Below are 25,842 nucleotides of genomic sequence, written 5' to 3' on the forward strand. Positions count from 1 at the left end.
GAGCTAAGACCCGCGCTCATCGACAGTGTGGATTGCGCCCAGATATGCGGGTGAGATTAGCGACAGAGTAACTGAGTGATTATCGCAAATCGATGCGGACTCAATCAAGAGTTGCAAGTTCAGCAGAAAGTTGTTGTCGAATTAACACCAGCCGCTCAATGGTTCGCGGATTCGTGTGATCGTCAATACCTTAACAGTTGTGGAGACGGAACCATCATGACTCGAAAGAGTCAGCTGTATTATTCCACATAGGTCTCAGACAAGGAGAAATCTCCCAGATTTCTTGTGTGCATGTGTTCGTCCAACGGGCTCTGTGGCTAGAAGGGTTGACGCTTGTGTATGCTGTTTTCTTGGCATCGTATGTGCGGAAACGCAAGCAGGATCGCTCAGTAGCAGGGATCGACATTGATACCTTCATGGAGAAATTGATCGACAAAGCCCACCCCCTATCGTGGGCACATAAGTGTTCTGTACTGCACACTGCATCTGATGGAAATTATTATATCCTGCAGGACACATGTAAATATTATTCAGCCGCCTTTGGATCGGGCAAGGAAATTGGCCACCTCATTCTTTCGAGACAAGTATTTGAAGGGAATATAGGGCAGTATTAATAAATAATATGAAGTGAAATGCGTTTTGGTCAGTGGATGGCTGCTACAAATGATGAAGACCCCAAAGCCCCTTACGGAGGTTTAATTAAACATTAAAAGAGGGCCTCCGTCTGTTAGCGTCTGGTCCCTCCTACAGAATTCCCACTTGAGAGGGGTTTTAAAAATGAGACAGCAACTGATGCTCGATCTCCTTTACCAGCTAGGTACACAGCACAGACATTGTACTTCTATTCGCACTGTCACTGCTTAACTTCGAGATGACAGAACAGTGCCTCATCCGATAATATTACCCTTTGGGAATTCAGGGACCGTGTTGCGGAATAATCAGTGAAAACAATTCAATGGGAAGGTGATTGTTTCATTGCGCTAAGTATGTCCAAATTTGTGGTGTTGAAAGAAAGTACTTAGAACTGCCGCATATACATTTACGTAGAGATGGAGTTCCAAACTGCACATCTGGGCAACACATCTACTTTAGTTTGTTTTTGGTGTGATACTGGTACTGGATGGGTATTGATGTCGAATACAACAGTATGGTTTACCAGGGAAGTTTTCGAATTAATCTTAAGATACTTGAGCCCTAGCACTAGATAAAACATCGTCCGGTAATTGAGTTTCTCCTAAAAACCCGCGTCCGAGTGCCTGCCTACCTTGGGTATAGATCTCTAACTTACTGTAAGTTTCCAGGTAGTACCGTATAGGAGGTATCCTATACAAAGTTCCCGCATATTTTTGTTGGATCCCTGATTAGCTTAGTTTTTTTTGGCCGGTATCTTAGGCTCCAGAAAGGTCCACCGTCCGAGAGGGTTAAACTGCACCACATAGGGGTGTATGCTGGGGTTACATGCTATACGGTACCGGTGGAAGCAACAGTCAACTCATTGGTGCTGGTAATGATTTCAACTACTACCAGCATCATCACACTGTACAACGGTATAGTGTAGTAATCGAATAAAAAAAAAATAGTTATCTTGCTTCTAACCAAAAAGTGGGTGAGTTGCTACTACTACGCCCCTCATAACCTGACTCCCGGCCTTTTACCCGTCCCGTGCGGCACTAAAGATTGAAAGGACCAACCCTTGGAGCCTCCTTCAACCCAACGCCTCGCGTTCGAGGCGGATTGCGGCGTACGGGGTATCCTGCCTATCTGAAGCGATTAATTACTTGTCTACCCATTCTTTTGGTCATGCCTGTTGTGCACACAGGCCCTCTTCTCAGGTATTAACGTTCCCGATCAGCGCCCCCTCTTCAAACGCCATCCATCACTTGGCAGTGCCGGTCTCCAGTTCGCTGTTGTCGTAATAAGAAAGAAGCCTGTTCAAACCTGCCAGGGCTGAAACGGGATAATTGACGTCGGCCCATAACCTACACACGTGCCCAACGCTGCAAGAGACCCAGCCAGCAAGGGCTTTCGGACACATCTGTGTCGTGCGCAAAGGTTGGCGCTTGTTTACGTTGCAGTCCCCTTATCTCAGCCCGCAACATCCTACTAGTCTTTGGACGATTTGCGGAAACGTCCGACTTGAGAATCGGCCTTCGACAGACGGAACTGCCTCATACCAAATCAAGGTGAGTCTCGATAGCTCGGACCTTGACAGCCGAGTATACCTGTTATCGTTCTACTGCCCCCCTGTCTCTTCACATATCAAACAAGCTCCTTTCCACAGAGGCACAAACGCGTAACAAAGTGTTGCACTCCAATCTGAAAGCCAGTCATCTGGTGATGTTGTTGCATGTTTTGATAGCCTCTTATTGCCAAGTCTAACACGTTCATATCTTCTAATATAGGCGCGCATTCGGACTTTAACCGGACACATACGGATGGCCGCCGCAAGAAACACCGATTGATAAGTCCATGTGCCAACACCGCATGGTATAATAAGCCTCATATAACAGACAGTCACTTGAGAATGTCGACCTTACCGCCGTCGTCGCGGACGGCCTCTAACTCTTCGGCTGGGCCCTGTCCTCAATTCCCAGCTCCTAGGTCACGGAAAAGCCTTCCTGTTGCATCTGACACGTCAAGGGCGCCGTCCCCATCCCAAACTTCGCTCAAGACGCGCACCCCTTCCAGCCCTAGATCAAGTCTAGGACGACACCTCCTGTCTAACTCGATGACCAATACCAGCACATCGCGGACCGTTGCCGGTAGCCGGGTTCCGAGTAGCCCCGATAAATCGCTGCGACGAACCATCAGCATTGCAGCGTTTCCTCAGCCACCGAGGTCAGGAAGCCGCCCTTCTACTGCGTCTTCAATATCGGGAATACAGGGCGTCCATCCATCTGGGAGTGTAAAGGGCAGGAAAAGCTCGAGACTAAGTACTGGAACCACCAGTAGTTACCGGAGTTCTAAAACCGCATCGTTGCTGAGTGGCGCTGGGGATGCGAAATCCATTTCGACTACTGAAGCCCGAGATGCAGAAGGCTCCCCTTCACAAAGCAGAAGCTCATCTGCGCAAGGATCTTACTCAACTAGTGCAACTACGTTTGAAGATGCCGATGAAGGCGTACCAAAGTCAAACTCGAGGCCGAAAGAGACAAAGGGAAATGTCATCGTGAGCGTCCGAGTACGCCCTGATGCGAATGGTGCCGAAACCGCAAAGACCCCTGAATGGTCAGTAGATGGGAGGCACGGCCTCATCTCTTATAACGGAAAGGAGGGCGGCGATTATTCGTTTGGTAAGGATATCCTTCGTATTCTCTTTGGGCACAGCAAGGTATACGTGGCTTACGCTTCTTTATTTCCTGGTTAGATAACGTGTTCTCCCCTCATGAACATAACGCGAAGATTTACGACTCTGCAGCGAAACGTCTAGTGAGGCGGGTAATGGAAGGATATCATGGTACAGTTTTCGCTTACGGCATGACTGGTACTGGCAAGACGTTTTCCATGCAAGGAACTGCAACCTCCCCGGGAGTGATACCGTTGGCAATAACAGACATATTCTCCTTCATTAGGGAAACACCACATCGAGAGTTCTTGTTGCGTGTCAGCTATCTGGAGATATACAATGAGAAAATTCACGATCTGCTGTCAGCCTCGGTATCTGGCGGAACCGCTGCCCCTCAACAGGAGGAAATCAAGCTCCGCGAAGACAGCAAACGTGGTGTATATGCCACGCCACTGAAAGAAGAGATTGTTCAAAGCCCGACACAGCTTCTCCGTGTGATCGCGAGGGGCGACCATGCTAGGCGGACCGGTAGCACGCAGTTTAACGCTCGCAGCTCTCGAAGTCACGCGGTTGTTCAAATTGTTGTCGAGAGCAGGGAACGAGTGCCTGCCGGAGCTTCTCAAGATAGACGGTCAGGCTTGGTCCCAGGTGGAGTCCGAGTGTCAACGTTGAGTCTAATCGATCTTGCTGGTTCAGAGCGCGCTGCTGAGGACAAGGAACGGCGTACGGAAGGTGCCCATATTAACAAAAGCTTGCTTACTTTGGGAACTATTATCTCTAAACTATCGGAGGCAAGAGATAAGACCGGCAACCCAACTGATAAAGAGGGGAAACACCTTCCATATCGGGACAGCAAACTCACGAGATTACTGCAGCCTGCTTTGTCAGGGAACTCGCTGGTCAGTATTCTTTGCACGGTTCAGCTAGGAGGGACAGCCAAGTCTCATTCCGGCGAAACGCTCAACACCTTGAAGTTCGCAGCTCGAGCCAAGAACAGCATTGTCAGCCATGCTAAACGCGCGGAGGAAGCATTTGGTAGTGGTGGAGGTGATGCTGGAAGCAGAGTTCTCCTGGAGCGGTACCGTATGGAGATTCAGACGCTCCGTAACCAGTTAGAGAGTCAGACCAAGGCCCAAGCTGAGAAGGAGCTGAAGCTGGAAGAGCAGCAGCTCGAAAAAGAAGCACAGGCACGCCACGAAGAGCAAATGCTTGAAATGCAACTGGCTCGGACGGCATTAAAGGAAAGGATCGAGCATTTGAATCGTTTGATTCTATGTTCAAAGTCTACTGGTGTAAATACCTATGGAAGCATATCCGCTCTTGGTCGCCTTTCAAGGATGTCGGCTACCGAAACTGGATCTCGATCCTTGCGTTCGTCACTCAGCCAGTCTACATTAGGCGCATATGGGCACTCGTCGCTCCGACCAGTCTCCTTTCTTTCTATTAACAGCAGTGATTACCCCGGTAATCAACCGTTCTCAAATGGTCATCTTGGGAATGAAGATGAGGATGATTTTATTGGCGAATTTGCGGATGGAAAAGCAAGCGCCCAAAGACAAATCGCAGCCCTTCAGGCCGACCTTAACGACAAGAATCGCTATATCTCTACGCTAGAGCGGCGGCTTCTGCAAGCACGACGGTCCAGTCATTCCCGCATGTCCATAGGTGTGAAGGCTGGGGGCACTACTTCTGACGCTCCTGATGTACTAGCTCTTTTACGGGAGAAAGACATGGAGATCAATGAGCTTCGTCTACAACTAGACGATAAGGACCGGATGCTTGCTGCCCTTCGTTCTGCTGCTCGACACCGAGATCTTGCCCATTCAGCAGCCGACTCCTTTGTGTCAGACACAAAAGAAAGACCCGGGCGTCAGGAACATCAACCCGATGGCGATGACTCAGCGGCTTATGACTCGGCCGTTGGTCTCTGTTCACCACTCAAAGAGGAAGAAACGGAAGAAAAGAGGCGTGGCATGGACGACGTGTCACGCATTTTGGACGAGATGTTACAGGACCGCCTTGAGAGTGGGCACCTCATCAAGGGCTCTCGTGGGAGTGTTCGCGTTGCCGCAGAAAGTCGGCGGGCATCTGAATCCATGACCGGTTTGCCAGGGTTGAGCAAGGGCACTACGGATTTGGCAAGCTCTGGCTGAGGCCAGCAATTTTCAATTACGTCCTCTGTTCTCAATTTGGCCCGTCTTTTCGCGGGACACTCTTTCCTCTTCACGTCTATTATGATTCTGCTTAGGGCAGGCAGTATGCCTGTGGTTTGACTGCCTTTCCGCCACGCGCCATTCAGCACACAATCTCTGGCTCTTGGTTCTCACCTCTTCCGCCTTGCCTTACCTCGCACCCTCTTCGTTGTCATTCCACGTTTCTTTCTATAATACCCTTTTTTGTGTGGACTGATCTAGATACCCGGTTTCCCTTGCTCTTTTCTGGCTTCGTTTTGTGCTTCCTTTTCATCCATTTCTCTGTCTTAATATTCCTGTTACGCTTGCCTGGTGGTAGGCATGTTGATTGGTAATGACATAATGAAAATACGTTGAGAGGGTAGAAGGATATAATCATTCCTTTCCAAACCTTTATTCCCAATGGTCTGTAGTGGAGAATCCTAATCCGGTCCCTAGGAGGTTCCGTTTGGACATATATCCCTTGAGAAGTGTTGGTTGGGACCGTGTAATAGCAACCAATAGTAGTCATTATATCGTGGAATGGGAATGGTGACTTGGCATCTTTGTTACACGAAGCTGATTCCAGGTGGATTAGTTCTAACTGTTAGAACGTACCTGAACCGTTAGTTGAACAGGCTGATACAGCTAGTTGAACTGTTGTGGTCAAGCATACCTTTCCTGCCAACGGACTTCTCTGCGGCAGGAGGAGTAGTAGGGTGTATCCAGCATGCAATCATGCGGTATTTAGATAAGTACTATATAAATACATTCTCCTGACAAAACACTGCTGCTCGGCATGTAAGTAATATGACCAGCCTAGTACTATCTTGGGATTTTGTGCAATCCAACCCGAGTAAAGCCCTGATAGGACCTAGACAGGTCTATACAGGTACACGTTTGGAGCCCTCTGATTTTACAAAAACATATGTGTATATGTTTCATGTACTATAGCATGGATGTCTTCAGACTTTAGCCCCCCTGGTCATTGCCAGTTAGTTCGTATGCCATTAATTTTATATACAGCACTGCCCAGAGCTAACTCAGAATCCGACTATTCGATGTAAATATACGTCCATGATCAATAGTAACCGCATTTTTATACCTTCTATGATAATGATAATAGATATAGTCAGACCTTGAGCCTAATTCCGTTCTCACCTGAAACCTTATGTGCCTAATAACCTAAATATCTAGACACAAGTATATATAAGCATATGTATAAAGATAGAGATACAGAACAAACCCCCTCCTTTGTCTCCGATAAATTTCGCTGTTAGCGTTCGTCAAGCAACGATTTCGATCTCCGATGTCCTATCCTTTGCATATTTATCTTTCCACTCTTCCCATATTCTTTCTAATTCCTGCACGTACAAGGAATGGAGATGGTTTATATAATCATCGTCGATCTTCCCCCTATCGCGCTGCTGCACAACATGGATTGGACGACCGACAACAATGTTGAGTGGCCGACGATATGGCATCAAACCGACGTCATAATTGAACACGCCACGGGCATGGAATAACGGGATAGTGAATCCCAATGTGTGTTTGACCAGCATCTGCAATTTGTGTATAAGAGGATGGTTTTCAGAGCGCACTTGTTCATAGAGATCATTTTCACCAAAGGCCAGTACAGGCACAAGATCGGCGCCAGTGTGAATTGCCAGTTTGATAAAACCTTTACGCCTCTTGAGTACAAGGCGCAATGTATGCGGAAGAGCATCAAGAGACTCGCGAGCACCACCTATGACGATAGTTATAGCACGCCCCATTCCTTCCCCATCAATGCCGCCCTTTGATAACAGGTTCTCGCATGACTCGCGCGAGACACTCGCAATCCCCATGCCTAGCGCATATTCCCTGTAGAAGGGAATTCGGAAATTTGAATCAAGCGTAAGCAAGGTGTTGGTGATACCAGGGAAGAGTCTTGCAAAACCAAGAGCCTCGGTAGCAAACGCTGCAAAAGCGCCATGAGAGATGATTCCATGCGGATGATAACCAAAAATATACTTCCGGGTTGGGAGGAGAGGTTCTGACCGATGCAAGCGGGCCGGGAAATACGATGCATATATTGACCACACGCCGAGTGAACGTAAGAAGTCACACCTACCGCTCAAATCACCCGACGTGGCTGCCGTTGAAAAAAGGGATATATAGATAAGGTAAGGCAGTATGATAGGCCAGAACAAGGGGATTGCACACACGAAGAAAAATGCTGTTAACAGGATCGCTATGGTCAGAGTATGGCATAACACCACCAGAGTCTGTAAGCGCCGTTCGAGTCCAACATTGAGTGGGGCCCAACGGATACTAGAAGAGCGCTTGTTAGAGATCGAGACTCGAGGGGGAAATCTCGCATGGGATATCTACCTTGGCCCCCTTGACTCCTTCATGGTTTCTTGGGCTGCTTGGGGAGCAGCACCATCAGGCATTACGGACGACCTTGCCTTGTATGGCAAACTGGCTCGTTTCCAGAGCCCTTTGAGAGACCCTTCAGTAGCTGTAGGTTGTAGCGCTGCATTTTCCTGGCCAGATGGAACAAGGCCTGGTGGTGTATCGGAGGGCGACATCCGTTGACCGGATGCGTAGAAAATAGACCAGAGCGAGTCCGAGACACCGCTTCTGAAATATTTATCTGGAGTTGGATTGATGAACACGTCAAAGGATCCGATCTTGTTTTGACTGGGCTTCAATTGTGGGCTTATCACCTGAGTACCAGGTAATGATTGAGAGCCAAATAATTCGATAGCGCCCAAGACAGCGAATATATCCCCAAAGCCTTGAAGCTAGCGGCTAGAAGATGCAGATGCTTCGTCGAAGTGGTGAGACCGTGAGAGACTACGTAACGACTAGGTTGCTGCCAGGACGGGGTTGGTTTTCTAGGTTGTGGGTCCGTGGGCAGGCACCCCACGTCATTTTCCCTTACTGTGTATACTAAGTAGCGACTAGTAGGACCAATAAGTACCAAGGTACTGTTCAAATTGAATTGGCTATCTACTGTGTACTTCATAGTCACCTTAGCTTTGGTGTATTTGTGTCTTTGTAGCTGTTCTAATAGCCTGACATCATCTCAGAGAGAGAGGTTCAATTCTATCTATATATGTTTTATATGATTGATTATCAATGAAAAATGAGTACATCCGGATAAGGGACGGATCGATAATACTCCGTACATAGTATGCTACGCGCGTGCCATATTCCCGCTCCCTCCCTCCATCCCACTCTCCCTCTCCCGAAAAACCACAAAGAAGAAAAGACCTGTACCTAGAATATTTAGGTTCTGGTGCAACATATTTTGCTTGATGCGAACCCTACGCCTTCATAATCTATAACGGCACATCACCTGGCCTGAATCACCCCAGACTCCGGTCTACCTATATGTATTACATGCAAGTATGAATCGTGTCAAGGGTCGTTATGAACAATTGTAGGAAATGCCGAACCAAACCAGTAAGGAGTATATCTATGTCTATAAGTCTAGGGTATGTCATGCAAGAGATATATACGGCGCTATGATTTGACCATGAATATCTGTAACACATTAGCTTCTGCGATCTGAATATACAACATCAAAGTGTTCGGTTCTCACCTCGTTGAGAGACTTCTCGTCCATGAGAGCCGCTTTCTTCTGCGCAATATGTCGGCCTCTAAAAACATGTCTCCCCATCGGACGGCGCTCCCTCGACGGACCCTTAGAAGCTGTTGAAGAGCTTTCTTCATCATCCCTTGTGGCTTTACTCTTTTCCTCGGCTGACTTCTTGTTCGTATCTCCGGAGTCGGTGGACTCAGGCCCGTCAGTGTGTTTCCTTTTTCTGTCCTTCTTCTCCTTATGGCTCTTGGATTTCGATTTTTTCTTCTTGGTGCTTTGGTGATCGCTTTGGTCTCCAACATTGCCTGAACCCTCAACGCCATCAGAGCTCACTTGATCTTTGTCCGGCGCAGGTAACGTAGCAGAAAGTCCGTCCTCTTGCTTGTCTTTTTCGGTTCCTTGCGGCTCCTTAGTAACAATGGGGGTCACTTTTTCCTGAGCTAGCAAACCGCCACTTATAAATGTGACTGCTTGCCATTTCGTGGCAGCATATCGAGCCAGTTTTACGTTGTCGCGCTTCTGCTGCTCGACCTGCAAATCCGCGTCTGACTTGCCGTTTAGCCGGCCAAGAAGTCCCTTGAATGCATCAAGTCCAGTGGGCTCATTTAAAGGATCACGTTTAGGCCGCGCCCCTAGGCCCAGTGTATCATCCTTCAGGACAACCTTGATATGAGATGCACTCGCTTGAGTAAACATTTCAGCATGTGCGGCATTACGCGCCCCCAAGAAGCTCCCGGGTGTCCATCCTTGAGAGCTCAAGATCTTATGTCCGAAACCGCTTGTTGACCGTGCCCAATTGGTATTATTGGGGTCATGGGAGATTTTAATTTTCCTAGGTCACTGCCTGGTCAGAACACCGCAAAGGTAGATAGTGGAGGACATAGACATAATCCGTGAAAACATACTTGCGAGGTGCTGCAAGTCCCATTTGCTGCGATAGAGTACGGCAGCGATTTCAAGAATTCAACAAATGAGTGAAAGTGCACTTCGGTTTCCACTGCCCTATTTCACCTTTTGGTAGGTGAATTGGATTCCTAGGATTCTCTGGCCCCTTTTCACGGACTTTTATTCTCCTTTCTGTCGCCAAAGATTATGCAAAATTGTGCGGATTCGTAAGATTGAGAGCAAGGATGGTAATTAAGGGTAGTAAAACAGAGAAGTCATGACATTGATAATGATCGAGAATGAAACCTGAAAAATTTCCTCCGACGGCCTACCGTGACCGCTTACTTTATTCGGTGACTGTAGACGGTCTCGACCCGGGGCAAATGGATACTGCGGGGTTCCTCCAAATTCACATCCGCAATCTCTCGAACAGATTCCGAAGTCACAAGTGTCACTAGGTGTCACTAGGTATCTCTGTCTTCTCAGTTGTTTAGAAGAAAGTCCGTCGAAGTTGCTGTCCGTATTATTTCGCTGAAACTCATGATATGTAGAACAGTATATAGTCTCCTGTAGCCACTGAATTCCGTTCTAGTCAGCTTTCATGGCAGACACCTGTTGGCTATTGCATCCGCTTCAGTATAGATTCTGCATTACCTACAAAGTAGGCAAGATTCGGTCCTAGAATACCGATGTAGTCTCAATGCAAAATTCGCATTATCGCTGTACCTCTCACAACACTTCTTGCTAGCCCTCGCTCATGCAAACTAAAGACCGCACCGCATTGTTGGTAGCAAGAGTGCCAAGCTTTGAGAGTGCCAACCGAAGCGTGTGCTGCAATCTGGACTTAAGTTGAGCGCTCCATCATGAGGACCGAGGAGGATCCAGTCATAAGTTAACAATGTCCGGGCTACGCATTTATACTCAAAATTATCCATATCGTACTATTGCATTAGCCACATCTGAATACGTACTTATCTTTCGCCATAGCTTGGCAGGAGCGGAGGTCAACACTGCGTCTCATCTCAAGACTACGCCGCGCTGCTTGGTTGAATTTGCTCCCCTATCATCTGTGGATCTGAAAGGCTATAGGGTCATTGGTGATGGACATGGGACTCTCGGATTGGTTACACTAGATAATGAGGTTTTTCTCTGCGTGGTCACTGGCTCCTCCAAGGCCGCATCCATCAGGCCTGGAGAGACTGTCCTGAGAATACACAGTGTGGATTTCTGTAAGCCCCCCCCAGTGGTCTCTGTTGGTCATCACTGTCGTGCAGAAATTGACCTTAAAGAGAAGTCTGCCTAAATCATTCGAAATACGATGACAAAGTTGACTACGAATTGGAGTCCTCCATCGCTGGTCAGGACCCCGACCATGACTTCAACTTTGAGAGCAAAGAGACGAATCCAGACTTTCCCTTCCTAGCTCTAAAGAAGCTTTTAAGTGACGGCAGCTTCTACTACAGCTGTGAGTTCAATCTAACTGATCGATTGCAGGACCGGTGAGTTAACCCCTTTCTGTCAAATGGCACCGTAACTAATGAACTCTAGCTCAGACGAAACGGGAATTTTTGACATAGAGTCTCTTGATCGAGACATGCTGTGGAATTCGTACATGATACACCCACTTCTCCTTTTTAGAAATCAGCTGTCTTCGGTTGAAAAGCAGCATCTCGACTCCTCTCAAATTCTGACGTGCGTCATACGGGGATACTGTGGGACATTGACTGTTCCTGCCTCTACTCAACTCTTGCCTGGTACCCGCAAAACGCACCTTCCGTCTTCATTAACAATAATATCGCGCCAGTCGTCTCGGCGTGCTGGTACGAGATTTAATTCCCGAGGCATCGATGACGATGGTCATGTCGCCAATTTCGTGGAAACAGAGACCATACTCTGGATTCCACCTGACATTGTTTTTTCCTATGTTCAGGTTCGTGGCTCAGTGCCTATATTCTGGGAGCAGGCCACAGGGTTCCTTCCTGGTCAGCAAAAGATCGAGATAACCAGATCTGTTGAGGCAACAAAGCATGCCTTCGATAAACATTTCAGATCTCTTGAACTAGATTATGGAGCAATTCATGTGGTTAACCTTCTCAGTGAATTGAAGTCCGGTGAATATAGTCTCACGGCAAGGTTCCGGAACCACTTACAGAATAGCCCACTCAATAAGCATTCATCGGATCACACTCTGCTGCAGGTAACAGAGTTTGATTTCCATGCGGAAGCGCGAGGGCCATTGGGATATGGAGCTAGCTCTCAGATAAGGCAAGAAATCTTCGACTCTTTACAAGGATTCGCATATTTTCAATCCGGCGAAATTGGACCGGTAGCTCTATATGACAAGCACCATGCGTCAAGAAATGCACCTGTAATCCTGCAACAAGAGGGGGTTTTCAGAACAAATTGCCTGGATTGTCTCGACAGGACTAACCTAGTACAAACAATCATCAGTTCAATGGCGCTTGAAATATTCTTCAGTCAACAAGGAGGAACGATAAGCCCCGATTTGCAACTGCGCCACTCGACTCTCTGGGCAGATAATGGAGATGCGCTATCAAAAATGTACGCTGGAACCGGTGCTCTGAAAAGCTCATTCACAAGACACGGGAAAATGTCCATTGCTGGGGCACTCGCCGATGCGCGCAAAACAGCTACCCGGATCTATGTCAACAACTTCGCGGACAAGGCCCGTCAAAACACAATTGATCTTCTATTGGGACGGTTGACAGACCAAGTTCCAGTACATCTTTACGACCCGATCAATGATCTCGTGTTAGAGGAACTAAGTCAACGCTCTGAGGAATTTTCTTATTCTAAATCTGTCACGGTTTGGACGGGAACATTTAATGTCAATGGGCGCCATGAAGGACCCGATGGTGATTTGAGGGCATGGTTATTCCCAAAGTACGATTCTCAGGCCGATGACCCCCTGATTTACGCCGTCGGTTTTCAAGAAATCGTCACGTTAAGTCCACAGCAGATAATGTCCACAGACCCTACCACCCGTAAGGCGTGGGAGATTGCAGTACACACCTGCCTCAACAAACGTGCAGAGGCCATGGGAACTCCCAAGTATGTCCTCTTGCGAAGTGGCCAACTTGTGGGCTCTGCTTTGATGATATATGCGAGAGAAGATGCTTTAAGCGATATAAAAAATGTTGAGGGAAACGTTAAAAAGGTATGAATCCTCAGTACTCTGTGAGACATTTCAGCTGACCCGCATAGACGGGCCTTTCGGGAATGGCTGGTAATAAAGGAGGCTGTGCCATCCGCTTTGAATATTCTAACACTCGACTTTGCTTCGTTACCGCCCATCTTGCTGCTGGCTTTGCGAACTACGACGAGAGGAATAGAGACTATGAGACTATTCTTCGCGGTCTGAGGTTTTTGAGGAACAGATCAATCGAGGACCATGATGCTGTCATATGGCTAGGGGACTTCAATTATCGCATTGGTCTGAGTAATCAGAAAGCGAGGGAGCTTGTGCAGCAAAGAGATTTTCAGACGCTATACGATAATGATCAGGTTTGTGCTTCTCTTGCAAGGCCTGTGGACCTTCATTAACAAAGCGCAGTTGAACTTACAGATGGTGGCGGGTAGGGCTTTCCAATTCTACACGGAAGGGCCTATTAGCTTCCCGCCGACTTACAAATATAATATCGGTAGAAATGACTATGATGACTCGTAAGGGCCCTGTTGACGATATATTCGAAGGTAGCTAACCGCTTATAGGGAAAAGGCGCGTATTCCCGCATGGTGTGACCGGATTCTTTGGAGAGGAACCAATCTCCGACAAATAGATTATGGCTCTGCAGATCTCCGAATTTCGGATCATCGCCCAGTCTGGGCTGTGTTTACATGCATAATCAATGTTGTCGATGAGGCCCGAAAGAGCAAGATCCAGCAATCCCTATACAAAGAACGACAAAACAATCTCAGGCTCGGTGACATGACGACTCAGGTACAAAAAGTGGATGGTGAGTTGATAGCTTTTGACCACATTGCTTCGGAACTTCCACCTGCTAGCTCTGAGCAATATAAATGGTGGTTAAACCAAGGTATGTTAGGTTACAGAACCAATATCACGTACACATCAACCCTTGACCGTTCTTCGAACAAATATACTGATCTATATGCTTAAGGCATCCCTGTGAAGTCGCAGTTAGCCCCCCCGGCCAAGGATTATGTGTTAAATATCCATCGGGACTCGAATCCCTTCTTATGTGACGGGCCTGCTAATTGGTGTCCTACCCCTCTACTTGCCGAAAGCAACAGCAACACCAATGCGGAAAATCCTCGGTTGCCACCACGGACCGTTTCCAAGTCTTTCCTGCGGAACAGGGACGCTTCAACGGAAACGCGGCTCACGGATGACCAATGTGTTTTCGAGCAAAAGCGGAGAGACCTGGATTCTCCCAGTGTAAGCATTGAATCTCCGGAAAGAGGACCAAATACGAATACGAAAGACCTTCTTGGGGAGGCCATTAGCGATGACCTAAATTGGAGGCCGCTTACACCCGAGTGACACGTCTTGTGACTTCATTTGTAGGGCTGTGATAGTTAGATACCAGATTACTCGGCGCCCTTCATTGACTTGGTTTGTATTGCATCTAGGCGCCTGTAAGGTGGCTTGAAGGAAAATTGAAAGCTCTGGTAAATAGATAGACATGTTATATAACACTCGGTCACAAGCAATACTCTATGGGTATATGTACATGTTCGTATTCGATATAAGAAACATCTGATGGTGGAGTTCTAAAACAATGACATGGATAGCAGGTTACTGCCGAAGTAGACAAGGAAAGAGAAAGATTGGGGGATGGAAGGAGGCATGAAGAAAATGAAGTATAGAGATATCATCAGCCAACCCCAGGGGCATGAGAAACCAATCCCGAATAATCGAGAGGAAAAGCCATGCCCCGACTAAAGCAGACAAGAGTGAAGAAAGCTCGAGATTCACAACACATGTCACACAAAGTACTACTGTATGAGACAATGATCCGGTTAGTATTCCTGAACTTCGTGATGGGCTATGGTGTAATGAATGACACGAACCTCGTGTTGATATCTCCCGAATCTGGATGGAGCTGCTTCCTCAAAAATAGTCCAGTCCGATCGTATACACATATAGACAGACGGATATGTGATATGTGAGTACAGACCGTAAACCCGAGAAACTTCACATGACACGGCAAGAGATTCCGTGATAGACTGCTTTAGGCTTTTTTCCCGTTTTTAAAGCCTTGTTTAGGCGCAAACGATTACCACCAACCATCCACAATGCAAGTGGGCCGGGGTCAGAGGCCTTGGTGCGTGATTTTTTGGAACCTATGAATTCATTAGTGGGACGTATGAGATCAGAAGAAGCATGTGTATGACGATAATCAAAGATTGATTCAATATAACAGAAAATATAAGAGGGGGTTGGTTGGGTTTCGTACCTGCCGGCTCCGGCTTCTTTTTGGGCTCTTCAAGTACAATGACAGCTTCCTCAGAGGGCGTTTCTGGAACCTCGGGAGGGGGCGGCTCTTGAGGAACTGGTTCAGGTGGCGGGGCAGGCTCGGGGGTCTTTGGCTTCTCGGGTATAGGCCACATGTGCATCGTTATAGTCCAGTCGGGCTCAATGACTGTCTCCCAGACCTGGGGAAGAATTATATCACCATTGGGTCCTATCAAGTCATAGTGACCCTCGGCAACGTGAGGTCCGATTATCTCGATATGAAGAAAAGCTTGACGTATAAGTTCTTCCATTCCCTTAAGTGATACTGTAGTCAGATATACATTCTTTCAAGACATATAATGCATGGGGCGGGATGCGCATTACCTGCCAAGTGCAGCATAAGTCGAAAGGAAAACTGAATTTTCTTCCTATAGCATCCTTGAACTTTATAGGCTTTTTCTTCTCTGGAGGAGGTGGGCTTGCGGCTGCCGCTGCTGCTGCTGTCGCTGCGGCGACTGCCTCTGCCGCTGCTGCATTCGCAGCCTCTGTTGCTGCTGCCGCTGCTTCTGCCGCCGCTGCCGCCGCCGCTTCTTCCGCCTCTTGCTTTGCTTTTGCGGCTTCTTCAGCAGCTTTTTGCTCGGCCTCTGCTCTAGCTCGCGCTGCAGCCTCCTCTGTGATCTTCTTTTCATATGCAGCTCGTTCCTCTCTGGCGGCTTGTTCTGCGGCCTCTTGCTCGATTGCGGCTTGTCGAGCAGCTTCCCGGGCTTCACGGGCCTCACGTTCGGTCCTTTCTTCCATTATCAACTTCTCCAACCTTGCGATAGCCTCATCCTTCACTGTATCAACAGGGGCGGGGGCGGGCGACTCGGGCGACTCGACTTGACTTGGAGAAGGCACGCGTGGATAGGGGTTGAAGTATGGAGGGATCATCCCAGGAACCATTGAATATGGTTCCCGATAAGGGTAATAACCCCCTGAGCCATAAGGGACCAGTTCGTGAGGGCTCAAAGGTGGCCCACCATATGGAGGGGGACCATGAGTCGACATATGAGACATTGCGCGCTGAGGTGGGTTGTTACCCTCTCCTCGGCCATGGGATGCTGTCGGAAGTTGGTGTGCATGATGACCGGGGTGATGTTCGTGAACGAAGAATGGGGGTATAGGAGGGCCATGAGGTTGCTGTAACTGAGCGCCATACCCGTAAACAGGGTGAGGGTACGCCGTCTGCTGGGGGCCTTGACCATTATGGCCTAGTCTGACAAGTTGGTCTGATGGAGAGGGGAAACTAGGTGGGTGCATGAACTGCCCGTGGGGCATACCAGGCCCGGTAGGATAAACATATGACTGCCCAGGTGACGAACTGCGGGCGTAGCCCGGAACTTGAGGCACAGTTGACCAGTATCGTCTTTCTTGTGCTGTGTGACCATAAGGCCCTCCGTACTCATCCGCCGAGTCTGCGCTTTCAGGCGAATCTGGCGAAGGATGTCGGCGAGAACGACGGGTGTACGCGTCCCGTTCCTGAACCATATGTCGTCTTGCTGAGTGTCGGCGGCTTGTGGTTGAGGTCGGGCCACGTATCGTACTGTGAGGGCGAGGATGACGTGACGTCCGGGGCCGTGATGCTGAATCGGACGGCTTTAATTCGTCGGGATACGTGAGATGCGCCCATTCTTCATAAGGTTCATTGTAGCCGTGGCTTTCAGAGTCGGAGATTGGAGATACCTGTACTCCAGAGGAATCCTCCTCATCAGTTATGGAGGAACGGTCTGAACCGTGTGCGCTAGGACCAATGGTAATATTGAGCCTGCAGGTAAGTTAGTTGGCGTGACTATCAGGTTTCATTTTGGGATGAGACACACGTCATGATGGATGCCAAGAAGTCCTTGATTCCGTTTCATTACCCTCACTTCTGGAATTCAATTTTTGTACAGAGTAACGCAATGAGTTCAAATCAGCGAAACGAGTGGGATACTTCAAGGTATCCGAAATGCGCCGGTGTTGATTGAACGGCGGCAATCAGGCTCGAGATGAGTTGACTGTTATATGTATTTCACGAGTTGGGTAATTGCAGACTAGCCTGAGTTGTATGAGACGTCCTAACCCTTAATGGCCGAGGGGTATAAAGGTAGTATTCATTGTTTATGTCTGATAGTGGCGAGTACCATCCAAATGAGATTTCCCAGGTGTGCAATTGGATGTGGAATTTAAGGTTGAAATTTAGTGGGATCGGGTGCCCATCAGCTGCGGAGCACAGCAGGACTTCGAGTCTGAGGCTAGGCAACAAAGCAAATAGGAATGAAAGAGGAAGGGAGCGTCTCGCATATAGCGCAACGAGTCCGGAATGAACAGCAGGGAAGCACGAAGCGGGGATGGGACGAAACACCTTGTCACGGGGAAAATATAACGAACGAAGAATGCAGAGTTGACGGCCCGATTAGATCAACTGTTTGGGCCTACTGGGATTTCGGTAGTGGATCTTCGGGCAAGCCAGACATAAATCGAGGGCAAGTTTTTATTTTAAGATGGCGTCACGGCTATTATTAAGGTATTATTAGGCACTGAGCTGGCAGCCCTCTCTCCCTTCAGGTGTTAGCCAGTCCGCTGCCCAAATGCCCAATCATTTCCATGTCGAATTGAGGTATTGTACTCCGTACTCGGTCTCCACTAATGATACTGGTACGTAGGACTAACAGAGTGCTACCCACCAGAGTGCCAGGCTACTTGCAACAGATCCCCACTTTGTGTCTTTGTGTGTGTGTATGTGTCTGTCAGTAACTTCAGTGCACTTTTTGTATCTTTCAAGGTCAGGTGTGTGTATGTAGCTATTACCTATATACACCAAGAAGTAAATAGTCACTCTTCAGGTACAGTGATAGATAAGCAGGGGAAATCAGGATTGCATGCGTCGTTAAGTACGTCAGTGTCGAATGGGAGGTTCGCAAAGACGCCTAGTCAACTCGAATGCCTGGTAACAACTGATTACCGTACCTGCGAGGTGTGACGGCGCGATTCGATCGGCCCTACTACACAGTACTACTAGTCACTACGAAGTATAGACCCATAATTACAAAGGGCAACATTCACACAAAGTACAAGATCAACCCGTTTTACGCGCCCGATGGCATAAGACGAGCTCCACCGGTTTGAATCCAAAGCAAGTTCATCGCTGTCATGCCACAGATTCTAGAAGGATCCGCTCTCTAGACACAAACTGAATTAGCAAGAATAACTGCGAAGAATGAATAACAACCGGGCAGTGGTGTTTAGAGAGATAGGAAGACATATAGGCCATCTTAGACCTGATGTCAAGCTATTCGCGATGTTTGTAAGAGATATATATGGGAAGAAAAACGTTTACCTATCTATTTGCTGGAGAGCAATGCTTAACTATTGTGGGCTCGACAGCTAACGGACTATTATCATAATTGCAGAGCGCCACGAGACACCCAATTTACGTGACAGAAAGGCTATAGGGGAGATTTGTCAAGCCGGTGAAGGAGCTCCTTCGCCGCAATGAGCTCGCCTTGGTTATCCTTCCAAGCCTGATGGTCTGAAGAACGGGATCTCACAATCTCATCGAGTCTGCTTCTTGCGAAAAGGGTCAGCTCGTCGAGGAGTTTGTCAGTAAGGCTTGCTTGAGCCGGTGAAGAGTCACGTGAGTGATCCATTAGACGTCTGTTCCTTCCCAGTAGGGACGTCGCCTGCTTCAGCATCAGTCTTGTATTCAACACCGATCAAGGTAAGATATTGGGGGCCCTACTGAGACCAATCCGTAAAATCCCCGCAAATAATCGGTGCAGAGTTCTATGCTGCGAGAGAAATGATGTATCGACACCTCCAAAAGCTGGGAACAATCCGTTGTTTCGGAAGCACAGGCACCCGAATACAAGATTTCGCCGAGGAACGCATGAATCTAAAGGTGGATTGAATCAGCTTTCGGCTCACTGCCCTTCCCACGGTCCTATATTCATACATTCCAAGAATTTGGCACAATTAATAAAGCCTCCTCAAGACAGAAAGCTGCCTGTGAGCTCATCCCCTGAGAGTGGTAGAGATCTGCAAGTTCGCACCAAGCCTCCGCATCTGTTGGGACTGCGTCTAGGAGGTTGATGAGACTAGAAATGGCATCCACAGGCCTGGACAGCGAGCGTAGGAGCGCGATCCGACGCTTTAGTACGGGCTTCCTTGTAGATTAGCATCGAGTCTGTTGAGTGGCAGGAAGGACGGACCAAGTTTACGGGGTTTTCGGAAAGCGCGAGGTCATATGTTTGCAAGCATTCTTCAAGTCTGGTAGGATTCTCAGCGACCGCTTCTTCATACATGCCCCTCAATCCAATTATTCTCTCATCAGTCATGCCAAATCGAGCTGCTAGTTGCTCAGTACAAAGTAGCGCAGATTTGTCGTCCCCCGACTGTAGGCATGAAAACAATAGTTGCTCTACTACACCATAGTTCTCAATCCCTCGTACCGATGAGGGTGCGACCGTTTCCACACTGGAAGACTGACGCTTAAGTATGAGAGGTGCCTTCTGTGCCAGATGAAAAGTGGTTATTAAATTCGAACCATTCGCGAGATGGGGCTCAGGAGTCGTCTGCATGTTATGGAGCCGGTGATGAAGTAGCTAGGACTGTATTAGAGGTACCACGACGTTCCACAGTGACAGTTTCTGATCTTGTTTTTTTGAGAGGAGGATATTTGGATCAGGATAGAATGCGAATATCCGAGCCGATATCTGTTGATGTGCTAGCCAGGAATGGGAATGATTTGATTCGACAATGCTGCCAGGTGGTAGTATTCATGTTGTCCAACATTATCAATCAACCAAGGTATCGCTTTCTTTATGCTGGTAGCTCCCGTGACTAGTACTTAGTAGTTAGGCTGCTTAGTACATGGATGGCCCAACAAACCAATAGGATCTAAGTAACACTGTTAGTCAGCTGCCAGTCTGCCGTATCTAGTTAATTAGAATGTAGTTAACGTACGTACGGTACGTAAGTGGTTCTCATCCTCCCTTGTAGTACTTACTATAAAAGAGTCATTTCATAAGATATAGATAGATCAGTAATTGTAGAAGCCATTTGAATATGAAATACCGAAAAGATACATTTAGTCTCTGTAGTAACTTATAGAGCTTTTTTAGAGTCCTTCATCTACAATTGATTAATACTATTTATAGAAGCTTAAATGTTTAGATTTTATGCTTACCATATTCTGCATGATTCGAAATTCATAAATATACTAGCAATTGGCCATAATATATATAAGATATACACGGAGTACTTTATCTCAATTACTATGACGATCTTGTGATGGATATAGCTTAATATAAGAAAGATTGTCTTTTGTATGGCGTTACATGGGTGGCTGACACACGCGGGTACTAGCTGAGCATTAGAAACTACATTTTAATTGGTTGATTATCAGTTAATTGACTAACTAACCAACTTGGGCAAGAAGGGATGTTACCCGCCGACTGCCCGGTATAGGTATTAGATAACTAGCTACTCCGCAGATACGCGAGTAGTACTCCGTAGTCTGTACTTAAAACTGTATGGCGTGAGCTACTTATGTGACTGCGCCTACCTCGCATGCCCAGTGTCTCATACCAGATACGTAACCCAACGTCTGCAGGTACTAATAGAATCAATCCAACCAACATTAACAAGGCTTACCAAATGCCAGTGGGGTTTGCGCGCCAGTATCAGCCCAGGCACAATGTCAGCGCCCATTACTCTGATATCCTTGTTAAATGCTAATCCGGGTCAAACCAGGTTTGAAAAATCACTCTATGATCTTATAAAGGGTCTCCGACACCACAAAGGAACAGAGGAAGAATATATACAAGATAGTTTGCGAGAATGCAAGACCGAAATCAGATCACAGGATATGGGTACGTGCGTACGAATTCATTCAGCTCGGCTTGCAAAAACTTACTCCTGGTAGACAAAAAGGCCACGGCACTCCTGAAACTAATATACTTGGAGATGTTTGGTTATGACATGTCGTGGGCATCGTTCCATGTTCTGGAGGTCATGTCGTCCGCGAAGTATCTACAGAAACGCGCTGGGTACCTCGGAGCAGTCCAGAGTTTCAGACCAGATACAGAGGTGCTGATGCTTGCAACAAACCTTCTAAAAAAGGTCATAGACTCCCATTCAATGAAGTGGTAGCTTTCCGCTGACTAGCATATTATAGGATCTCGTGTCTCACAGTATACCGAATATGTCCCTTCCACTGATCACACTGCCAAACATCGCAACGACATCCCTCTCAATGTCTTTACTTCCAGACGTCTTATCTCGAATCTCTCACTCACATTCTGTGGTGCGGAAGAAGGCTATCATATGTCTCTATAGACTGGCTTTAGCTTACCCTGATGCACTCAAACTAGCATGGCCTAAGCTCAAGGAGAGGCTCATGGATGACCAGGAGGACATCAGTGTGACTACGGCTGTGCTCAACGTTGTATGTGAATTAGGGTGGCGGAGACCTCATGATTTTCTGCCACTTGCTCCAAGATTCTTTGAGCTGCTGGTAGATGGAGGTAATAATTGGATGGCCATCAAGATAATAAAGCTCGTACGTTGGTCCCCATGCTCAGATCATATCACGTTCCTAACAGTCATAGTTTGCGACTTTGACGCCTCTCGAACCGCGATTGATACGAAAGCTGCACCGTCCATTGGTGAACATAATCCAAACGACCACGGCCATGTCATTACTCTATGAGTGCATCAACGGTCTGATTCAGGGTGGTATACTTGACTTCGATGCGGGGATCGAAGAAAAGGATGAAATTGCAAGTCTGTGTGTTGGCAAACTTCGGGGCATGGTAGTTTCTGACTCGGATCCAAACCGTGAGCGCTCCTTCTAAAACACAAACATGAGAATAATTGAACCAGAGGAGAGGCTAATAGAGAAGCACAAGTCAAATATGTGGCGCTCCTGGCCTTCAACAAGATCGTGCTCACATATCCAGGCCTAGTGTCATTGCAACAGGATGTGATAATGCATTGCTTAGATGATGCCGATATATCCATCCGTCTCCAAGCACTTGAGCTTGCAGCAAGAATGGTCACGAGTGATAGCCTACAGTCAATCGTTGGTCGGCTGGTTTCCCAGCTTATGGATTCCCGGCCACTCAAGAAGGGAAGCCACCTTGAACCTGGGGATGGATACCCCGAATGGGAGAATGATAAGCAGCGAAGTGAATGGACGAATAAGGCGCCACTTATATTGCCGCCAGAATACAGGGTTCAAGTCATACATCGCATTTTAGATATATGCTCCTTTGACAATTACTCAAACCTGACAGACTTCGAATGGTATGTGGACGTGCTGATACGGCTGGTAACCCTTCTCCCGGCAGACAGCGAGGATACCTTTATGACGAATGCTACACATAATGAGCAAGAAACTTTGTCTCAGAGCAACATAACGGACCGAATCGGCTCAGAGATACGGAATATTGCTGTCCGTGTTCGAGATGTTCGAATGGAAGCGACTAGGGCTGCGGAGTCTCTAATTCTTATTGACAACAGGCAGACCCTGTTCTCTGGAGTACCAATGTCGAACAATAGTGCTCTAGGCCCCCTTGCATGGGTCGTTGGGGAGTATGCTCAATACCTCTCGTCGCCTAGACAGACTCTTTACTCGTTAATAGACGTGTCCAACGTTTCATTGCCAGCAAAAACTCTTTCCCTCTACGTCCAAGCTATACCCAAGATATTCACCCAAATCGTTTGCAGCGGTGGTCGAGACTGGAGCTCGAGCAAAAGGAGCGAGGTTGCACTCAATCTGGCCCGAATCATCGACTTCTTGGAAGCCCTGGGGGCACATCCAGATTTGAATGTGCAGGAAAGGGCCATCGAGTTTCTAGAGATTATGCGATTAGCAGCTGACGCCGCACACTCAACGAGTCTAGATACCCACGATACCCCATTTTTGCTATCTTCGGTGATTCCTGGTCTTTTCGATGGCCTCGAGCTAAACCCGGTCTCTGTTAATGCCCAGAAGAAAGTTCAATCGCCAGACGAGCTGCAGTTACACCAGACATTTAATGAAGATCTTTGGGTGCTCTTCAGTCATGAACATGGAAATTCTCACGAGAAAGAGAGTAAACTGCCATTCCATGAATATTATTATAGTCGAGAGACATTTGTCCCGGATAAGCAGGGCATGGACAACACATCAGATGATTTGCAACTGATGCCGTTTGCGACCCCCGGACTGGATCAGGTTGAGGATCAGGCTGCCCTCGTAAGGCGGAAACACTACCGAAAAGAGCGCACTCGAGATGACCCATTTTATATTGGAACCGAAGATGCGTGGGCCGCTATATCTGAGCCCTCCCGCCCCCAATTGCAGATCTCGGACGAAGGCGAGCTAAACATCGACGCCATTCCTATCATTGATCTCAAATTGAGTGAAACGAGAGAACGACACAGCGATCACATGTCTTCTCCCCCGCCTGAAGAGACCCAGTCCACGGCCGGATCACGACTTAGAAGATACCATGTAATCCCGGATGAGATGATCGGACACGAAGAGGAGCTTGGTGTCAAAGACACTAACTCCCTTAGCAAATTAAATCGATCACCGCTTTTAGTGGATTCGAGCGGTTTACAGCGCCTCACTTTAGGGGAGGAGGGGGTATCCTCAGGATACACGCGAAGCGCCCCAAGGGCCGAAGATGATGCGGAAATGGCCAAGGCAATGCAGCAAGTGGAAAGGTTCCGACTGGAATTGCAAAGGGAGTCAGAGCGCGTCCATCCAACAGGGGTTCCCTCCGAGGGAACATTGGTCAAAAAGAAGAAACGGGTAAAGAAGACTACGGTCCCTGTTTCTCGGGATAGTGGACAGGAGCATGAACCAGTTGTAGATGGAAATAGTCAGCGCAAGCCGAAGAAGAAGAGGCCGAAGAACCAAAGGGTGGTGACATCTTCTTGAGGATGACTGTCAATCAATATAACTTGAAATTAAGAGGAATAAATTCAGGTAGTCACCATAGTACTGTCTAATCGAAGTTCCGCACATGCGACCTGCGCTTTTCACGGCATGACAAATAATAAGATACCAAAACGTCGGTAGCACGCAAAACCGAACGCGCAAAACAAGAGACTCGGGATATCAGTTAGGTGCATCACTATTATCGCCGCCGCTGTTCTTGAAAGCAACTTTAATCGTCTTTACAAGCTTTCATGGTTTCAGAGCATTAAGCGGCTGATGCTTGCGACCACGGTGGACCAAAGCTTCGGTACGATCCCTAGAACTTCAAGGAAGATTCCTCCACAGACAACGAACGCGAGAACGGCTGTCCTAAAGTTAGCCTTGGTGACTGAGGTGGCCGTAAAGCAGTTCGCAACATACCCACCCACACAGTGGACACAGGCGACCTTGGAGTCTGCTTTGACTTGACAACTGTCTTGCCTTTACCACGCTTTGCAGATTCCTGCTTCGCGAACCTTTCGTTGGCCTTCCTTTGCTGGGGTGTTTGAGCCTAGGTATTCAGTCAATATATTGTAGCTCAACGTTTCGAGGCGATCGGGGCTAAATGAACTACCATGACTGTCTGCGTTGTGTAAACGAAACCAAATGATATAGGACTACTATGCCTGTAAAGGAAGTAGTGAACTCGATGGTACTATAGACACATAGAAAGTAACAAGACAATTCTTAGCGACTCCAGAAGTACATGTCACAGCTGTAGGTGGTTATTAGCTTTACAAAAGGCCACGTTGTACCAAAACACTCCGTATGTGCTGGAAAGTCGACCACATACCTAGCTGAGTAATCCTACCAGTCATGTGCGAATAGGGGTAGCTCAGCTCCGACAGTGTCACAATTTAGACTAGCAAATCAATGCTTAGTTCTGCGTGTACAGTGTATGTATGTGTAATCTGCTAATCTGATAACTGGCTACATACTATTGTGCTGGTGTTTTATTAGTATAGCAATTAAGTAATTATCCTATGATCTAAATTCTTTCTTAGAGGATAGATAATGTACAATAGGTGCTCAAAAGTCTCAGAACATTCAAGAATCCTCAAATCTTTAATAACATTAACTCTCTCAATTATAGAGATATAGTTTTGTAATTCAAAATATATATAAATAATTATTATCTCTCCAATATTTATTCAAAAATATATATATTACTAATTAATTAGTCATCTTAATATTTTCAAATCTAATTGTAAATCTTTCGAAGCAAATATTATTAAATCTTCATATAGAAATTTAATTTTTTATTTTTTAATAAAATATATACATATTTCTAATATATTTAACATATAAAGTTTTTTATAATATTGAATTTCATGTTGTAGTGATTTTTTTAAAAAAAAAATACAAAATTCTTTAATTTTCTTCGGATTTTTTGTATGGAGTTAAATAGAAAATATATATTTTTCTAATTTAATTAATATTGAAATTAAGATAATTTGTCAACCAAAAAATTAAAAAATA

The 25,842-nt window shown here is 47.0% G+C and overlaps 8 protein-coding genes across 8 annotated transcripts; 3 read left to right on the forward strand and 5 right to left on the reverse strand.

Annotated features, from left to right (window-relative positions):
• Positions 1-2,411: 2,411 nt before the first annotated feature.
• Positions 2,412-5,545, forward strand: BO79DRAFT_23245 (putative kinesin family protein (KipA)). The gene is made up of 2 exons (XM_025684234.1): positions 2,412-3,293; positions 3,368-5,545. Exons 1-2 carry the CDS (start codon positions 2,525-2,527, stop codon positions 5,437-5,439), a joined length of 2,841 nt encoding a protein of 946 aa, XP_025538770.1. The 5' UTR covers positions 2,412-2,524; the 3' UTR covers positions 5,440-5,545.
• Positions 5,546-6,588: 1,043 nt separating this feature from the next.
• On the reverse strand, positions 6,589-8,291 carry BO79DRAFT_238357 (diacylglycerol acyltransferase type 2A). The gene is made up of 2 exons (XM_025684804.1): positions 7,831-8,291; positions 6,589-7,770 (listed from the first exon to the last, which is right to left on the reverse strand). Exons 1-2 carry the CDS (start codon positions 8,028-8,030, stop codon positions 6,744-6,746), a joined length of 1,227 nt encoding a protein of 408 aa, XP_025538771.1. The 5' UTR covers positions 8,031-8,291; the 3' UTR covers positions 6,589-6,743.
• A 402-nt stretch (positions 8,292-8,693) lies between these two features.
• pxr1 (telomerase inhibitor/ribosome biogenesis protein PXR1) lies at positions 8,694-10,196 on the reverse strand. Its single transcript, XM_025681223.1, has 3 exons — positions 9,955-10,196; positions 9,050-9,881; positions 8,694-8,991 (listed from the first exon to the last, which is right to left on the reverse strand). Exons 1-3 carry the CDS (start codon positions 9,975-9,977, stop codon positions 8,971-8,973), a joined length of 876 nt encoding a protein of 291 aa, XP_025538772.1. The 5' UTR covers positions 9,978-10,196; the 3' UTR covers positions 8,694-8,970.
• Positions 10,197-10,825: 629 nt separating this feature from the next.
• BO79DRAFT_175012 (SacI domain and endonuclease/exonuclease/phosphatase family protein) lies at positions 10,826-14,608 on the forward strand. The gene is made up of 7 exons (XM_025679771.1): positions 10,826-11,163; positions 11,229-11,433; positions 11,483-13,112; positions 13,160-13,459; positions 13,509-13,618; positions 13,667-13,992; positions 14,077-14,608. Exons 1-7 carry the CDS (start codon positions 10,833-10,835, stop codon positions 14,457-14,459), a joined length of 3,285 nt encoding a protein of 1,094 aa, XP_025538773.1. The 5' UTR covers positions 10,826-10,832; the 3' UTR covers positions 14,460-14,608.
• Positions 14,609-14,614: 6 nt separating this feature from the next.
• On the reverse strand, positions 14,615-17,406 carry BO79DRAFT_209610 (uncharacterized protein). The gene is made up of 5 exons (XM_025682634.1): positions 17,234-17,406; positions 15,759-17,178; positions 15,376-15,688; positions 14,990-15,262; positions 14,615-14,917 (listed from the first exon to the last, which is right to left on the reverse strand). The coding sequence occupies exons 1-4, from the start codon at positions 17,236-17,238 to the stop codon at positions 15,114-15,116; spliced, it is 1,887 nt and encodes a 628-aa protein (XP_025538774.1). The 5' UTR covers positions 17,239-17,406; the 3' UTR covers positions 14,615-14,917; positions 14,990-15,113.
• Positions 17,407-18,719: 1,313 nt separating this feature from the next.
• On the reverse strand, positions 18,720-20,169 carry BO79DRAFT_175017 (uncharacterized protein). Its single transcript, XM_025679772.1, has 4 exons — positions 19,604-20,169; positions 19,348-19,554; positions 19,135-19,287; positions 18,720-19,075 (listed from the first exon to the last, which is right to left on the reverse strand). The coding sequence occupies exons 1-4, from the start codon at positions 19,970-19,972 to the stop codon at positions 18,842-18,844; spliced, it is 963 nt and encodes a 320-aa protein (XP_025538775.1). The 5' UTR covers positions 19,973-20,169; the 3' UTR covers positions 18,720-18,841.
• A 770-nt stretch (positions 20,170-20,939) lies between these two features.
• Positions 20,940-24,325, forward strand: BO79DRAFT_246062 (putative AP-3 complex subunit delta; the record flags this gene model as incomplete). The annotated part of the gene is made up of 6 exons (XM_025685519.1): positions 20,940-21,092; positions 21,147-21,265; positions 21,319-21,515; positions 21,571-21,954; positions 22,004-22,232; positions 22,304-24,325. Coding segments are annotated over exons 1-6 (2,952 nt in total). The 5' UTR covers positions 20,940-21,090.
• An 11-nt stretch (positions 24,326-24,336) lies between these two features.
• On the reverse strand, positions 24,337-25,112 carry BO79DRAFT_175023 (RAMP4 family protein). Its single transcript, XM_025679773.1, has 3 exons — positions 24,938-25,112; positions 24,745-24,874; positions 24,337-24,688 (listed from the first exon to the last, which is right to left on the reverse strand). The coding sequence occupies exons 1-3, from the start codon at positions 24,938-24,940 to the stop codon at positions 24,582-24,584; spliced, it is 240 nt and encodes a 79-aa protein (XP_025538777.1). The 5' UTR covers positions 24,941-25,112; the 3' UTR covers positions 24,337-24,581.
• Between the last annotated feature and the right edge of the window lie 730 nt (positions 25,113-25,842).

Source organism: Aspergillus costaricaensis (genome assembly GCF_003184835.1).
Source record: "Aspergillus costaricaensis CBS 115574 unplaced genomic scaffold BO79scaffold_19, whole genome shotgun sequence".
Classification (NCBI taxonomy): Eukaryota; Fungi; Ascomycota; class Eurotiomycetes; order Eurotiales; family Aspergillaceae; genus Aspergillus; species Aspergillus costaricensis.

Coding starts and splice junctions, on each gene's coding strand:
- BO79DRAFT_23245 (XM_025684234.1), top strand. CDS start 2,525: ATGTCGACCTTACCGCCGTCGTCGCGGACGGCCTCTAACTCTTCGGCT. Junction 3,294..3,367: donor GGGCGGCGATTATTCGTTTG/GTAAGGATATCC, acceptor TTTCCTGGTTAG/ATAACGTGTTCTCCCCTCAT.
- BO79DRAFT_238357 (XM_025684804.1), bottom strand. CDS start 8,030: ATGTCGCCCTCCGATACACCACCAGGCCTTGTTCCATCTGGCCAGGAA. Junction 7,771..7,830: donor AAGGAGTCAAGGGGGCCAAG/GTAGATATCCCA, acceptor GCGCTCTTCTAG/TATCCGTTGGGCCCCACTCA.
- pxr1 (XM_025681223.1), bottom strand. CDS start 9,977: ATGGGACTTGCAGCACCTCGCAA. Junction 9,882..9,954: donor GGACTTGCAGCACCTCGCAA/GTATGTTTTCAC, acceptor GCAGTGACCTAG/GAAAATTAAAATCTCCCATG. Junction 8,992..9,049: donor ACGAGAAGTCTCTCAACGAG/GTGAGAACCGAA, acceptor AATGTGTTACAG/ATATTCATGGTCAAATCATA.
- BO79DRAFT_175012 (XM_025679771.1), top strand. CDS start 10,833: ATGTCCGGGCTACGCATTTATACTCAAAATTATCCATATCGTACTATT. Junction 13,460..13,508: donor CGCTATACGATAATGATCAG/GTTTGTGCTTCT, acceptor AACAAAGCGCAG/TTGAACTTACAGATGGTGGC. Junction 13,993..14,076: donor TAAATGGTGGTTAAACCAAG/GTATGTTAGGTT, acceptor TATATGCTTAAG/GCATCCCTGTGAAGTCGCAG.
- BO79DRAFT_209610 (XM_025682634.1), bottom strand. Junction 15,689..15,758: donor ACTTATGCTGCACTTGGCAG/GTAATGCGCATC, acceptor GTATCACTTAAG/GGAATGGAAGAACTTATACG. Junction 15,263..15,375: donor AAAGAAGCCGGAGCCGGCAG/GTACGAAACCCA, acceptor ATGAATTCATAG/GTTCCAAAAAATCACGCACC.
- BO79DRAFT_175017 (XM_025679772.1), bottom strand. CDS start 19,972: ATGCAGACGACTCCTGAGCCCCATCTCGCGAATGGTTCGAATTTAATA. Junction 19,288..19,347: donor TTGTGCCAAATTCTTGGAAT/GTATGAATATAG, acceptor ATCCACCTTTAG/ATTCATGCGTTCCTCGGCGA. Junction 19,076..19,134: donor GATTTTACGGATTGGTCTCA/GTAGGGCCCCCA, acceptor ATGCTGAAGCAG/GCGACGTCCCTACTGGGAAG.
- BO79DRAFT_175023 (XM_025679773.1), bottom strand. Junction 24,689..24,744: donor TGTGTCCACTGTGTGGGTGG/GTATGTTGCGAA, acceptor ACTTTAGGACAG/CCGTTCTCGCGTTCGTTGTC.